The sequence below is a fragment of the Rhinatrema bivittatum genome, chromosome 3 (assembly GCF_901001135.1).
Source record: "Rhinatrema bivittatum chromosome 3, aRhiBiv1.1, whole genome shotgun sequence".
Classification (NCBI taxonomy): Eukaryota; Metazoa; Chordata; class Amphibia; order Gymnophiona; family Rhinatrematidae; genus Rhinatrema; species Rhinatrema bivittatum.
The window spans coordinates 157349183-157364850 of NC_042617.1; the positions used below are offsets into that span (position 1 = coordinate 157349183).

The 15668-nt window shown below is 47.5% G+C and overlaps 1 protein-coding gene across 1 annotated transcript in view; it reads right to left on the reverse strand.

Annotated features, from left to right (window-relative positions):
- The window catches only part of PCNX2 (pecanex 2), a 236970-nt gene extending 228152 nt beyond the window's left edge, over positions 1-8818 (reverse strand). The window contains exon 1 of the mRNA XM_029593868.1: positions 8641-8818. Coding sequence (XP_029449728.1) covers positions 8641-8793 — 153 coding nt within the window. The 5' untranslated portion in view covers positions 8794-8818. The remainder of the gene's footprint in view (positions 1-8640) is intronic.
- Between the last annotated feature and the right edge of the window lie 6850 nt (positions 8819-15668).

Genomic DNA, 15668 nt, shown 5'->3' on the forward strand with positions numbered 1-15668 from the left:
GCACAGTGGGGGGGGGGGGGGGGGAATTTTAAAAAGCAATGTGCGGTGATGCAAGTAGGGCTTCCCCAGTTCCCTCCCAATCTGCTCCACTGAAGGAGCAGACTGGGAGGGAACTTCCTATAACCCTACCTAACCTTCCCACCCTTTCCCCTCTCCTCCCCATGGAAAATTATAGTAATCTACTCTAAAAAAAAATATACTGCACCTAAAGAAAGTAAAATCTTTGAATTTTGAAACCAATAAATATTTCAACTTCAATACAAAGCTTCAGGGCTGACAGGAATGTCCTCTACAAGGGAATTAATTATACATCAGAAAAAATTATATCAGCCAACAAAATCCAAAAGTTATTAACATAAATTGTGTGTGGGAGACAAGTCCTGGTCAGAGATTTTGATCTGAGTCCAAGGATATTTTGTGCCTCTGCTCTCCCCTCGAATGGTCCTCTCCACACACAATTAGAAATTATGCATTTATAATAACAGATTTTACATGAAGTAAACCATTCAAAGTACAGTCTAATGAGGCAAAAAAAAAAAACCAAAACAACAGACATATTATATTTGCAGGTACTGCTTTGATGCCAACCAGAAAGCCCTGCAAAAAAAGTAAAACAAAGACACTTGTAACCAATGTTCTTTCTAAGGACTGGGCTGCTGTATGCAAAAGTTTTCGCTTGTGAGCAAAAATCTTTTGTTTCATTACCCTGTGAGCACTAATTTAATTGATGCAAAAGGCTTATCAATTTTATGGTCACAGCAACCTAATCCTTAGAGGGAACATTGGTAGCAGCATGCACTCAAACTTTCTCAAATACACACACACACTAACACACTTTGTTATGGTTAATGGTGTTTGGGTGGATCCTTGGACACTGTGGCAGCTGACCACGCCCACGGGGGGCAGTCCCGTGAGGGACCACGGTGTCAGGCTAGACTCTGGACACACAAACATAGATTTTAATCTTTTTTTAAACAGTTTTGGAAACTACCAGAGGTGGCAGTAGTGAGTAGTGGATGTAGAGCCCGGCTGGGCGCGTCTTCCACAGAACGCTGGAACAGCGAATCTTCTGCAAGGCTGTGTTGTAGTGGAAAGAGACTGAGAGTTATGAGTACACAATGGGAAGCATTCAGATCCCAGGTAGAATTAGGAGAAGCTCCAAGACAAGGAGAGCAGGCCTTCGAGGAGCGAGTACCTGATCCCTTAGGGGTAGATTTTAAAAATTCGCGCACCAGGCGCGAACAAACGTACGCTGGATTTTATAAGATAGGCGCGTAGCCGCACCTATCTTATAAAATCCGGGGTCGGCGTGCGCAAGGGGGTGCACATTTGTGCAACCTGCGCACGCCGAGCCCAGCGCGCGCTGCCTGTTCCCTCCGAGGCCGCTCCGATTTCGGAGTGGCCTCGGAGGGAACTTTCCTTTGCCCTCCCCTCACCTTCCCCTCCCTTCCCCTACCTCACCCCCCCCCCCCCCCGGCCCTATCTAAACCCCCCCTTACCTATGTTGGCAGATTTACGCCTGCTAAAAGCAGATGTAAATCTGCGCGCGCCAGCGGGTTGCTGGCGCGCCATCACCCGACCCGGGGGCTGGTCCGGAGGCCTCAACCACGCCCCCGGGCTGGCGCCACGCCCCCGGGCCCACCCCCGAAACGCTGCGTCACGCCCCTGAAACACCGTGTCATTTCGAGAATGTCCCCGACACGCCCCCTCCTCGCCCCTTTTACGAAGCCCCGGGACTTACGCGCGTCCCGGGGCTCTGCGTGCGCTGGTGGCCTATGCAAAATAGGCGCGCCGGCACGCAAGGGCCCTGCGCACGTAAATCCGGCCGGATTTACGCGCGCAGGGCATTTAAAATCCGCCCCTTAGAGTAGAGAGACTCAGCTGAAATGTTCTCACATAGCAGTAACAGAGATTCCACTAGACGAGAGGTGTGGCACTGGAGGGGAGGGCAGGCCCTCGAGGAGCTAGTACCTGGTTCCAGCGAAACAGTACTGTGGAATAGATGGTAGCTGTACTCACAGATGGAAAGCTGTAGGTGACGTCTTCCAAGTAGGAGGTTTGGTGATACAGGTAGCGACTCAGGGAACATGGACCCTCGAGGAGCGAGTACCGGTTCCTGATAGTATCTGTAAGAGATAGAAGAGGCCCCCGAGGAGCAGGTACCCCATAGTAACTACAAGGGGTGAAAGAGTTCCAGAAGCGCTGGAGTGGCAGAGTAGCTTCGGTACGGCGAGCGAATCCCATCCGTAGAAACCGTTGCTAACTCAATGAGCTAGCAAATGTTGTAGGCTTAAATATCCAAGCATCGGGACGTCATATCATGTGGACGTCCCTGAGGTTCGCGCCAACGTGAGAATAAAGATGAGGGCAGCGTGCGTGCACATGCATGCCCTAGGTACCTTGGAAGAGCATGGCGTGAAGCAGCCGGGGATGCCGGACGCCGGAGAGGACGGCAGACAGACGCCGTGGAGGCCATTAGTCTGAGGTGAGCGGGAGGAGCTGCAAGTAGTGAGAGGTAGGCGAGGCGAAGCAGTCGAAAGACTGACGATCGCAACACTTATGAAGCCTTTTTGAAGGTTTTCCTGAATATATTCGTTAGTTCTCGGCCACGGAGAGAGGGTACACGCTACCCTTGGGTGGTTCTGTGTTAGGCTTCAAATTAATAGTGCAGTCGTAAGGTCTGTGAGGCGGTAGTACATCCGCAGCTTCTTTTGAAAAGACATCTTGGAAAGATGCATATTGAGGCAGCAACCCCGGCATTACTGGGGTGGTAGGCATGCAGGGTAACGGAGCTACCTGCATCAGGCATTTACCATGGCAGTCTGGACCCCATCTTGACAATTCCAGTGTAGCCCAATTGAATTGAGGCATATGCTGCTGCAGCCATGGTAATCCCAGTACTATAGGGTGCATGGCCTTCTCTAAAACAAAGAAGGAGATGGTCTCAGAATGGAGAATACCGGTCCGTAGGCATACTGGTTCGGTGAGTTGAGTTACTTCACCCAGTAAGGGCTCCCCATGAATGGATGACAGAAGTAGCGGAGACTTCATAATGGACATGGGAATCCATAGGTGCTCCACTAATCGTTGTAGAATGAAATTTCCTCCTGCCCCGGAGTCCACTAGGGCAAGAGTCTGGTATTCTAAGGGTTCGCAGATCAAGGATACAGGAAGAGAGAGGGGAGGAGAAGGAGTGGTAAGACCTAAGAAGAGTCCTCCCGCAGGACTTAGGTCTGCCAGTTTCCCGGACATATGGGGCACGTTTGGACAGCATGACCAGCTTGTCCACAGTACATACACAGCCCCAACTTCTTCCGCATTCTTCTCTCTTTAGATGTCAGATGGCTGCGGCCTAATTGCATAGGTTCTTCCTCGCCAGCTACTGGGACCGAAGGAACAGGCCTGGGAGTGGGCTTAGCTCGGACTTCACCCTGAAAGGGTTTCCTGGAAGTCTGGTCTCTAGAACCTTGTCGCGAAGTCGGAGATCAATCCTTGTTGCCAATTTCACTAGTTCAGCCAAGGTCTCAGGCATCTCATAAGCGGTGAGTTCGTCTCTCAGACAAGGGTTCAGTCCTTCAAAGAAGAGGGTCTTCAGGCATCTCGGGTCCCAGGATAATTCAGACACCAGTGTCTTGAATTCGATAGCGAAGTCAGTCAGTGGTTTATTACCTTGCTTCAGGTGAACCAGGGATGATCCTGCAATGGTGTACCGAGCAGGGTCATCAAAAATTGATTTAAACAGTTCGAGAAATCCTTCAATATGATGAAGAATCGGATCCTCGCACATCCACAGTGAAGAGGCCCAAGACAAGGCTTGTCCGTCTAGATATGACAGGATATAGGTGGTCTTGGCATATGCTGTGGGAAAGTGGCTAAGTTGCAATGAAAAGTGCATGCAGCACTGGTTAATGAAGCCTCTGCATCTCCAAACTTCTCCCGAGAAGCGGGTAGGGCAGATAGAGGCACAATAGTCTTGACCGTCACCTCAGATGGTGTAGCTTCTTTACCTTTGGTGGAAGACGAGTTCATCTGTGTGTGCAGTAGATTGAATGCAGCGGTCAGTCCTTCCAGTGTAGTCTGCAGTTCAGAGATCCACTGGGCCAGGCCTGGGATGGCCTGTAACGCAGTGAGCTGAGCCGGATCCATGGAGTTAGCAATCTGTTATGGTTAAGTGTGTTTGGTGGATCCTTGGGTGCTGTGGAGGGTGACAACACCCACGGGGAGGAGCCCCGTGAGGAACCACAGCACTGGGCTAGACTCGTAGAGCCACAAAACACAGAGCTCTTTATTACACAGCTCGTAGAGGACCACCAAAGGTGGCAGTAGTGAGGCAATCTTGTAGTTGCAGTCTCAGGGACCTCGGCAGAGGGAGCCCTTCTCTCCTTGTTGGTACAGGAGGTTTCCGCAGTAGGTCTCCCAACAAGGAGAGTACTGTGGATGAGATAGACTGGAGAGTTAGAGTACTCACTAGATGTCAGCTGTTGATGTGTGATTCCACCAGGATTAATAGAAATACAGGCACCGAGGCAGGGAGAGCAGGCCCTCAAGGAGCCTGCTCCCTGTAAGGCCTGTTCCCTGTAAGGCACCTGAAATAAAGCAGAGGGCCCCCGAGGAGCGGGTACCCAGGTTAGCAATTACCCCGAAGGGCAGGTGAGGAGCTTCCAGCGGCAGCACGGAAGTGGCAGAGTAACGAAGACAAGAACGGATTCAAGTCCTTGCTAACTCGGTGAGCTAGCAACATAGCAAAGATTATATACCCAGATGGTGTGACGTCAGCATGAGGGAACGCCCTCGAGGTTCGCACCAGGGTTCGCATAAAGACGTGGGTTGTGCGCGCGCACCCTAGTAAATACCTGGGAGGAGCAATGGCAGGAGGCTGCACCATAGCCATTCCAGGGACGCCGGAGAGGTCGGCTTGTAGACACAGTGGTAGCCATCTTTCCTAGGTGAGCGGGAGGAGCCATGAATAAGGTGAGGCAAATGGGGCGAAGCCGTCGAGCACCGACGAACTCAACATACACATGCATACGTTCATTCTCTCACACACACACATGCTCATACATATACATTTCTCTTATCCTCATAAATCCCTTTATTCCCCCACTTATCCCTCTCCTCTCGCCACCCCTCCCCTCCCCTCTCCAACTTCGCTCCACCGTCCTGTCTCCCTTAGTCTTTCTCTCCCTTCCTTAGCTTATATTTCTTCTCTTCCCTTTCACAACTTTATCTCTGCACCCCTGAGTTGAGATATAGGATTAAGAATGGACAACCCTATTAGACCATATGACAAATGTAAATATCTGTATATACTTTCGATTATTTATTTTTCCTTTAGTTCAATGACATGTCCAAATTTCTGTTTACCCCGAGTAACATAATATTGTACCCGCTATTCACTTAGTTACACAACTGTATACCTGCTATCGTTGACTCCCTAGCTCCTCCCTGTCTATTTATTTTGTTAAACACTAAGTTATATGTAAAGCCTGTTGCTGAATTTAATGTTCTACTGTAAACCGATCAGATGTTCCAAACGATGATTGGTATATAAAAACCACAAATAAATAAATAAATAAATAACTATACACATTCCTTCTCTTATTTATTTATATATTTAAAATATTTATTACCCACACCCTCCACAGTTCGGGATGGGGAACACAGTAACATACATAAAATCAATAATCATAAAAAACATGAAAACAAGGCAAAAGAGAAAGGTCTTATGAACAACATTTGAGTCCATGCTCAGAGCCAAATTATAACAAGGATCATAGTAAGCTTAAGTTTGCATCAATGCACCAGAGGTGAGGCTGGAAGAATCCTAGGCAGCTGAGGCGTAGCTTCTTTGAAAAAGCAGGTTTTTAAAGCCTTCTTGAATTCCTTACCATCATCTACACGGTGAGAGGGGTAGGGAATTCCAGAGAACAGGACCTGAGATTGAAAATATTTTTCTGCAAGTCTCTGTTAGTTGTGTAATACAGGGGGATGGAATTTCCAGGAGATGTTGGGTAGATGACCGGAGGGAACGAATGGGGATATAAAGTCTAAGTTTAGTGCTGATACAATTACACATAAACATGCTCTCTCTCGCACACACACACGTGCTCACAAACACATGCTCCCTCTCTCATACACACACATGTTCTCTCTCTCAATTATAAAGACACACACACTCACAACAATGCTCTCTCTCTTTCATACACACATATATTCTCTCATATACACATGCTCACACGCATACACATTCTTTTTCTGTCTCACACACACACACACACACACATTCCCTCTCTCTTATACACACTTGCTCACACATACACACAAACACACAATATCCGACAACACATGCTCCCTCTCATACATACACACACATGCTCACACACTCCCTTTCTCTCATACACACGCTCCCTCATTCACACACACACACACTCACATAACATACACTGTGTCACTCTCATACACACATGCTCTCACACACATAAACATAGATATAGTAAAGTTGCTATGGGAGCACTGTGGAGGGAGGCTTGAACGATTGTCTTCCACATGACGGGAAAACACTTAGGGGCCGATGCAATACAGTGCGCTCAGCTGAGCGCACGTTAACCTGCAGTTGGACGTGGGTAGAATAGATGCTAATCAATCCCCTAATGCAATATGGGGATTAGCGCATATTCAACGCGCGTCCAACACGGAGTGAATCTAATAGCGCTCATCGCATTCACTCCTGATGCAAAAAAAAAATGTGCGTCCGAGACGCACATTTAACTGTCATTTAACTGAGCACATAAAAAAAGTACAGAAAAGCAGAAAAACCTGCTTTTCTGTACTGCCTCCTACTTAATATAGTTGTGATGTTACGTAGGATGAAAAATAAAAGAAACAAAAAAAGTAAAAAAAAATAGACAGTCGGATTCAGGAAACGGTGCTCGATTGACAAGCGTTTGCTTCCTGAAACCTCAGCATCGGTTTTCTACTGGCGGACAGCCAAGACACGAAAACCGACGCCGATAAACCCAGCATCAATTTTCATGACTGCCGTCCGCCAGGTAAGGAAAACCGGCACCAGGTTTATTGGCGTCGGTTTTCGTGACTCATCTGTCCACCGGTAAGGAAAACCGACGCCGATAAACTCGGCGTCGGCTTTCATGATGGCTATCTGCCGAATCACAAAAACTGATTGGGTTCGTGTTAGCAAGGTTGAGCTAGGGTCACGCCTCTTTGCTAACACGACCCCCTAATTTAAATACTGCATGGCACCCCCCCCACCCTTGGGGGCGCCTGGAGCACGTTAAGAGAGTGGGCGCTGACTGTTCAGCGCCCGCTTTCTACGCGACTTTATTGCATCAGCACCTTAGGGGGGGGGGCGCGCTTCAGGAGCAACAAATCATGGCTCTTTTCAAGAGCCTCACCAAAGTTACAGCTGCAAAATTCTCAGAGGGGTAATAAAAGGAAGGACTGGGTACATGTTATCTGAATCCGAATCTTTTCAAGAGTGGACTGGAAGGTGGTGTTTGAAAGGACACCGTCAAGAGGGACGACATTTCGTGGATCTTTCAGGAGCCGCACTAAAGCCAGAGCAGAGGGTGAAAAGACGAGACCACCTACTCACCTGTGCAACAGTACCAACTCTCAGTGCAGAAGCAGCTGGCAACTGTATGCAGCTCTGAATAAAAGACAATTGTGAAAGAAAAGCCAATGATTTTGTTTTTTGAAGGAAATGTGCTGGTAACTGGCTGTCAGTTTGGCGGCGGCTTGCAACAGTGCAAACCCCAGCTCTTTAAATCAGGAGATCGTATTTCCGATGTCAGCTGTCTGCAAGACAAAACTGGATTTCTGGATACAAGAGAAAGAAAAATGGGAACCCCCACATGTGGGAAGCATGGAGGGAGGGGGATGATTTTGTTGTGGAGAGGGCGGGGGAATAGGAATGGACAGGCCGGAAGGAGATTACCTGTGGTTTGGAGGGCAGCCACAGCCTTTTTTTGTTCTCCAATTCAGGACTATCTGGGCGCACTGTTCTTTTCAATACACTGCATCGGCATTGGGTAATTTTTTTTTCTTTTTTTGTATCTGAATTGCAGCAAACGATTGTCTTACAGTCAGAGGAGGTTTGCAGTGCAGTGGTTAAGAAATTGCTACGCCGTGAGACTGAGATCTATCCTCATCCCCTGCCCCATCTTTTGCTACAGTCCGGAGCGCGGACTGTAGCAAAAGATCGGAGCGATTGACAGGACAGGACCCTATTCCAATCATGTAAAAGAAAACGCGGCCCGTCCACATTAACAGTGAGGTGTGCAGAGATGGCATTAAACGAAGCCCATATTTAACTCAAGAGCAGGAATAATTCATCAAAGGGGTGTGAGGTCGTTTTGAGTGTAATCTTGTGCAAGCCTGTGTAATGTTCTCTGCCACGGTAACCGGGCTGGCTGTGATACACTCTTACCCTTGAACGAACCTCTACACCACTCTTTTGATAAATCAGCCACATCCTTCCTGCAGGATCTCATACTCCCAGGCGGGGGAAAAACACCGAACAGGCTATCGCGATCACCTCTGCCCGGCGGAAATAATACAAAGTTACCCGGTAGCCTCCGGCAGCGCATCCTTCAGCCCCCCCCCGGCTCCCTCCTCACTCACCAGATGAAGCGCCAGGGGCAGCAGCAGCAGCAGGCTCCACAGATAGAGGTGGCAGCTGTTGTTGAATTTGCTCTGCTCCGGGTCGTGGTACCAGCCGCCGGTCAGCGCTGCCCACACTCCCTGCCGGAGGATCTGCAGCAGCTGGGAAGCCATGGCCGCAGCCTCACGGCCAGGCTGAGGGAGGGAGGGGCGGGAAAGCGGCGCTCGTCGGCGAGCGCAGGCCTCAGCAATGCATCACCGCCGGCCCCTCCCCCTCCTCCTGCTGCTGCTGCTGCTGCTGCTGCTGCTGCACGGTGCCTGCCTGCCTGCCACGGCTCCCGCTGTGCTGCCGTCTTAGGGGTGGCCACCTTTTCCATGGACCATAACTGGGCACCCCAGCAAACTGCGGGACAGGGAGAGGAGGGTGGGCTGTTACCCTCTCAAGTTGAGAGCCAGGTCCGTCGTCCCACCCCACACCCCCCCTCCCCCCCAACACACACACTCTTCGTTTTATACAAATGTTATTTCAGCAGAGCTTCCCAAACTGTGGGTCGGGACCCTCAAATGGGGGCACACAACCTTTAGCTGGGGTCACAAGTGCCTCAAACATCAGCACAGTTCAAGCAGCAGCAGCAGCAGCAATAGTATGGAAGTCAGCATGGAAGTCACAGTGCCTGGGAGATTGTGCTGGCTTTCAATGCTAATATTGCTGCCACCCATAGATCACTGTTGGACTTGGGTCCAAGCATAAGAGTCGGGGAAGGCTCCGTGTGCGTTAGCTGGTAGAGATTGCCACTTCTCACCCACCACTGAAAAGAAAAAGAAAAATGTCTCTCCTGTCATCAGCCTACCTTCTCTTCTCACCAGTTGTCATCCACCTCTAACCTGGAGTCCAAATGTTGCCACTAAGCAGTCAAGGGAAATTGTAAATCTCCCCTGGCCAGAAGGACTGTTTAAAGGGCAGAATCAGATGCATGAGGGGTTTGAGGGTGGGATCAGATGAAGAGGGATTAGCTGTGATGGTGAGCATACCTGGGATCTCTCCGGATTTGGCCCGGAGACTCTGGAATTCAAAAGGATTTGCCGGGTCTCTAGGCCAGCATCAGAAAACTCCAGACAATGAAATACTGAAGGGGGAGGGCCTTTATTTTCTAATGGAATTGGTAACCCACAGCTGCTGGGGGATCCCCCCATCCCTCTTCCCCCCGGTGGACAAACTGAAGGAGGCATATGGCCGCCGGCAATGTTGCCTAAGCTGTGCTCATGGGATGCTGCTCATAGCTTGTGCCCCTCCCTCCGCCCCCCCCCCCCCCCCAGGCTCAATAAGATCAGCGGGGCCGCAGTGGAGCTCAGCCCACTGTGGTTGAAGGAGAAAAAGGTCCAGAGCCGCTGGGGGATCCCGTCCCACCCCGGCTGCTGGGGGATCGTATTCTGCTCAGCAATACAAATAAAGGAGGCCCCGTGTTGGCAGGGGATCAGTCCTGCATGCCTGCTAGAGAGGGAGTATGTGTGGGTGTGTAAGCACGTGTGCCTGAGAGAGAGGAAGAGTGAGTATGTGTAAGAATGTATGCCCGAGAGAGAGGAAGCATGTGTATGAGTGTGTGCATGAAAGTATGTGTGCTGAGAGGAAGCATGTGTATGAGTGTGTGCATGTAAGTATGTGTGCTGAGAGGAAGCATGTGTATGAGTGTGTGCATGTAAGTATGTGTGCTGAGAGGAAGCATGTGTATGAATGTCCGTGTGTGTGTAAGCATGTGTTCTGAGAGAGGAAGCATATATGTATGTATGTGTGACAGAGAGAGGAAGTGTGTGTAAGCATTCGTGCCTGAGAGATAGGGAACCTATGTATGTGTTTGACAGAGAGGGAGCACGTGCATATGTATGTGTGTGCCAGAGTGAGCGGGAGCCAGCATGTATGTATGTGTATGCCTGAGAAAGAGGGAGGAAGCCTGTGTGTGCCTGAGAGAGAGGATGCGAGTGTATATGTGTATGTGTAAGCATGTGTGAGTTTTGAAAAAGTGTTTGTGTATATCTGTATGAGCATGAGGATGAACTTGTGTATATGAGAGAGGAGAAAGTTTGTGCACCTCCCATCCCCTCCCACTAATCCACAACAATCTCAGATTGACCGGAATTTAAAAGTTCCCAGGCATGGAGAATGAGTCTTTTTTTTTTTCTTACTGATTTTAATTAATTGGGTGTTTGATCTGTATGATGTTTTGAAATATGTTATTGGTGTTTAGGAAATTTAAAAAAAAATTAAGTTTTTAATTGTTAGATGTTCTGTTCATCAGCTGTTTTGAAATATGAATTATTAGTAGCATGGTTTTACTATTATGATTGATAATTTATATTTCTTGATTTTATTGTTTGATGATTTCTGAGGAATGGCGATGTTTCTGTTTTTCCATTGGTGTACTACATACAGAGTCTGGCTTGTTGTGGTTTCTAGTTCTGTTTTTATCTGCATTTTTCCATTTATAATTTATAGTCACTTTATTTTCTATTTGGTGAGGGTCTGTCTTTGTTCTGCATGTATAACTGAGGTTAAATATTCTACTAACGTGTCGTTTCTATGTAGGTATCTATAGCAGCCTGGTTTCTTCTGTTTTCCTAACAGAAGGTGTATTGGTGTGTTAGAGCCTGGCATAATGTTTGCAATTAGCACTGTTTTGGAATGGGAGGTTTATTATATTGTAATTTAAATTTTGTTTCATGGCTTTCTGATGACCAAGCCCACACCTAACATATGTTAAAATAGTCCCGTGTTCCAAGTGTTTTTTTAGCTTTTATGCAGGGTTTTCTGGTTGATACCACAGCAATGCATGTAAATAAAATAGTCACACTGTTGTAATACTTTCACTTTAAAAGACTGTACTTTCAGGGTCCTTTTTCATGTAAAGTCTTTTATTATAAATGCATAATTTTAAATTGTGTGTACAGAGGGCTGTGGTTGGGAAGAAGGCCAGACACAAAGCTGTAAGATTCACTTAGGGTACCTAATACCCTTGCACGGACTCTGATTAGAAAAAGAAAACCAAAATAAATGTTTAAAAAAGAAAACAAACAGAATGAGGAGGGACCAGCACAGTAATTGTACAGGGCAGCAAAAGAGCTAGGGTGTGTGTGTGCGTGTGTGTGTTCCCTGCTCCCCCAATCCAGTAGTAACTTACGCTCGACGGCGCAACAGGCCCCGACACAGGCCGCTGTGTCGGGGCACTCGGCCACGCCCCCGGACCGTCCACCCGCCCCCTGGCCACGCCCGACCGCCCCTTTTTGCAAGCCCCGGGACTTACACGCGTCCCGGGGCTTGAGCGTGCCACCGAGCCTATGCAAAATAGGCTCAGCGCATGCAGGGGGGTTTTAAAAGGGTTACGCTCGTACCTTATGCGCGTAACCCTTTTAAAATCAGGCCCTTAGTTTTTGGGTACTTGCCAGGTTCTTATGGCCTGGATTGGCCACTGTTGGAAACAGGATGCTGGGCTTGATGGACCCTTGGTCTGACCCAGTATGGCATGTTCTTATGTTCTTAAGATGTAAGAGACATACTGAGATTAGAATGGGCGTTTCTTAACAACATATCTCAGTAGTGGCTATTTGGCATTTATAACCACTTCCAGCATGTGTTGTGGAATTACAAGATAAGTTTTTGAATTATAACTTTCAAATCTATCTTATTATTCCAAGCGATATTTTATTTGCAATATAAAAAAACAAAAACATAAATTATGGATGCACTGCTTTAGACCGATGATTATATATAAGGCAGAAGACAGCACTATCAGTGTTGCCAACATTTTCCCTAATGATGTCTAGTATGATGGTCTATTTAATGCAATCATATTTGCTTGATGAGGTGGAATATTATGACATTATAGAGATATACCCTTGCCAGAAATGATATTCAAAAGTCATGATTCAGAGGAAATGAAACAAATCTCAGTGAATTTCAAAGATGTACTAGGACAAATTGACAAACTAAAGAGTAGCCAATCACCTGGTCCAGATGGTATACTTCCCGGAGTGCTGAAAGAACTGAGAAATTAAATTGCAGACCTGCTATTGGAAATTTGTGATCTATCATTAACATTGTCTATGGTACCTGAAATCTGGAAGGTTGCCAATGTAATGTCAATTCTTAAAAAGGGATCAAGGGGTGAACCAGGAAACTACAGACCAGCGAGTCTGACGTCCGTGCCAGACAAATGGTAGAAAGTTTAGAAACTATCATAAAGAACAAAACTGCTGAATAAACAGATAGGTATAGTTTAATGGGACAAAGCCAACATGGATTTAGCCAAGAAGAGTCTTGCATCACCAATTTGCTACATTTTTTGAGGGTGTAAATATACTGATATAGTGTATCTGATATAGTGTATCTGGATTTCCAGAAGCCACGTGACAAAGTCCCTCATGAGCAACTTCTTAGGAAATTAAAATGTCATTGGATTGGGGGCAGTATCCCATTATGGATTGCCAACTGGTTAAAAGATAGAAAACAGAGAGTAGGGCTAAATGGTAAATTTTCCCAATGGAGGAAGGTGAATAGTGGAGTGCCTCAGAAATCTGTTCTGAGACCACTGCTTTTGAATATATTTATAAGTGACCTGGAAATGGGAAAACAAATGGCCTCGCTGTTTTAACCCAACCCTTCCGCATATGTTCACACCTGGGAATTCTCCGGATTTGGCCCAGGAATTGACAGGTCTCGGGGCCAACATCAGAAAACTCCAGGTCCTGCTGCAGAAGTAGGCCCCTGAAGAAAAAGTCGTCTGGGCATGCAGCTAGGAGGAGATCTGTTGGGTCTGTGCAGCCAGAAGAAGGAGAAATGTGGGCCCTTTGTTCTAGAATGAAGAGTTATGTCGTGCTGCGCGGCCGCAAGGAGGAGGTGTATGGGCCTCCACGACAGAAGGAAAGAGGAGGTCTATCAGACACTCATAGGGGAAGACTTTGAAGGAGATCTATCTGCCCTGGAAGAGAAGGCCACTGTCATTGGTGACTTTGGGGTGAGGGGAGAGACCGAGTGAGCATATGTGTGAATGAGAAAGACAGAATGAGTGTGGATGTGGGAGAGAGCAAGGAATGAGAGTGTGAGTGTGCATGTGTGTGTGGATGAAGGAGAGAAGTGTGTGTGTGTGTGGCCATATGTGTGAATGTACATATGTGCGAGTGTGTGTGTGGAAAGGGAGAGAAGTAAGTGAGTAAGTGAGCATTTATGTGAGAGGATGTGGGTGGGAAAATGAGAGGAGTGAGTGTGCATGTGTGAAAGAGTATAAGATTGAGCATGTGATCGTATTAATTTGTGTATATATATGAGAAACTTTGTGCACATGATGCTGCTCTGAGACCCCTCCCCCCCTCCCAACGCACACTAATCTGCAACAATCTCCCATAATGCCCTTCTTTTGCCTCTAGGGATGATCTATTAGAGTACAGGTTACAACCGCAAACTATATTTTCTGCAGACTCCTGTTTCCTGTTTATTTATATATATTTCTCTTTACTATTTTACCTGTTTATTTATTAATTGCTTGCAAAAGACCCCAGCAATTTACAAAATAGCATAATTTACTAGACTGTAAGCTCCATGGAGCAAGGACTGTCTTTTATGTGTAATCTGTACAGCTCTAGTAGATGTCTATCTGTGCTAAACGTTACAAATTACTCACCATACCCACTGGGTGGCAGCATAATACACAATATAAAAACTTTCTGTAAGAGAACAAATGGTTTTGTTTTGAGGTGTGGGGGGCGGGAACCACTACGATCCCAGGGATATTTCATTATTTGGATGGGGAGCAAAGGGATGGGGCTGATGGGGGGGTCCTAAGGCTAAGGTGGCACTTTTATGGATTAAGGGGAGGGGGATGTGGAAGGGAGGATTCCATCACTGCGCAGTTTCCCCTTTTTTTTTTTCCTTTGGAGGACCAAAGCTGCCTCAGAACGCAGTAGTGGGAGAGGAGGGAGAGGCAAGCAGGGGTTGCCATTGAAGCCCGGATGATTTTTTGCCTTTTTGGGAGAAGGGAATTTTTGGGCCTCTGATCCTTTAAATGATGGCAGCCCCAGCTGGGGGGAGGGGGGGGGGCCACCATCCTGTGGTTGGGCACAATATTTTGTCTTGCATGTGCTGTGATAAAAATAAAATCACACTGCGGTTTCTGACGTTGTTAGGAACCTGCTAGGGAGTTAGCAATCCGTTAGGAACCTGCTAGGGAGTTAGCAATCCGTTAGGAACCTGCTAGGGAGTTAGCAATCCATTAGGAACCTGCTAGGGAGTTAGCAATCCGTTAGGAACCTGCTAGGGAGTTAGCAATCCATTAGGAACCTGCTAGGGAGTTAGCATTCTGTTAGGAACCTGCTAGGGAGTTAGCATTCCTGTTAGGAACCTGCTAGGGAGTTAGCAATCCGTTAGGAACCTGCTAGGGAGTTAGCATTCTGTTAGGAACCTGCTAGGGAGTTAGCATTCCTGTTAGGAACCTGCTAGGGAGTTAGCAATCCATTAGGAACCTGCTAGGGAGTTAGCATTCTGTTAGGAACCTGCTAGGGAGTTAGCATTCCTGTTAGGAACCTGCTAGGGAGTTAGCAATCCGTTAGGAACCTGCTAGGGAGTTAGCAATCCGTTAGGAACCTGCTAGGGAGTTAGCATTCTGTTAGGAACCTGCTAGGGAGTTAGCAATCTGTTAGGAACCTGCTAGGGAGTTAGCAATCTGTTAGGAACCTGCTAGGGAGTTAGCATTCTGTAGGAACCTGCTAGGGAGTTAGCAATCCGTTAGGAACCTGTTAGGGAGTTAGCAATCTGTTAGGAACCTGCTAGGGAGTTAGCAATCTGTTAGGAACCTGCTAGGGAGTTAGCAATCCGTTAGGAACCTGCTAGGGAGTTAGCAATCTGTTAGGAACCTGCTAGGGAGTTAGCAATCTGTTAGGAACCTGCTAGGGAGTTAGCATTCCGTTAGGAACCTGCTAGGGAGTTAGCAATCCGTTAGGAACCTGCTAGGGAGTTAGCAATCCGTTAGGAACCTGCTAGGGAGTTAGCATTCTGTAGGAACCTG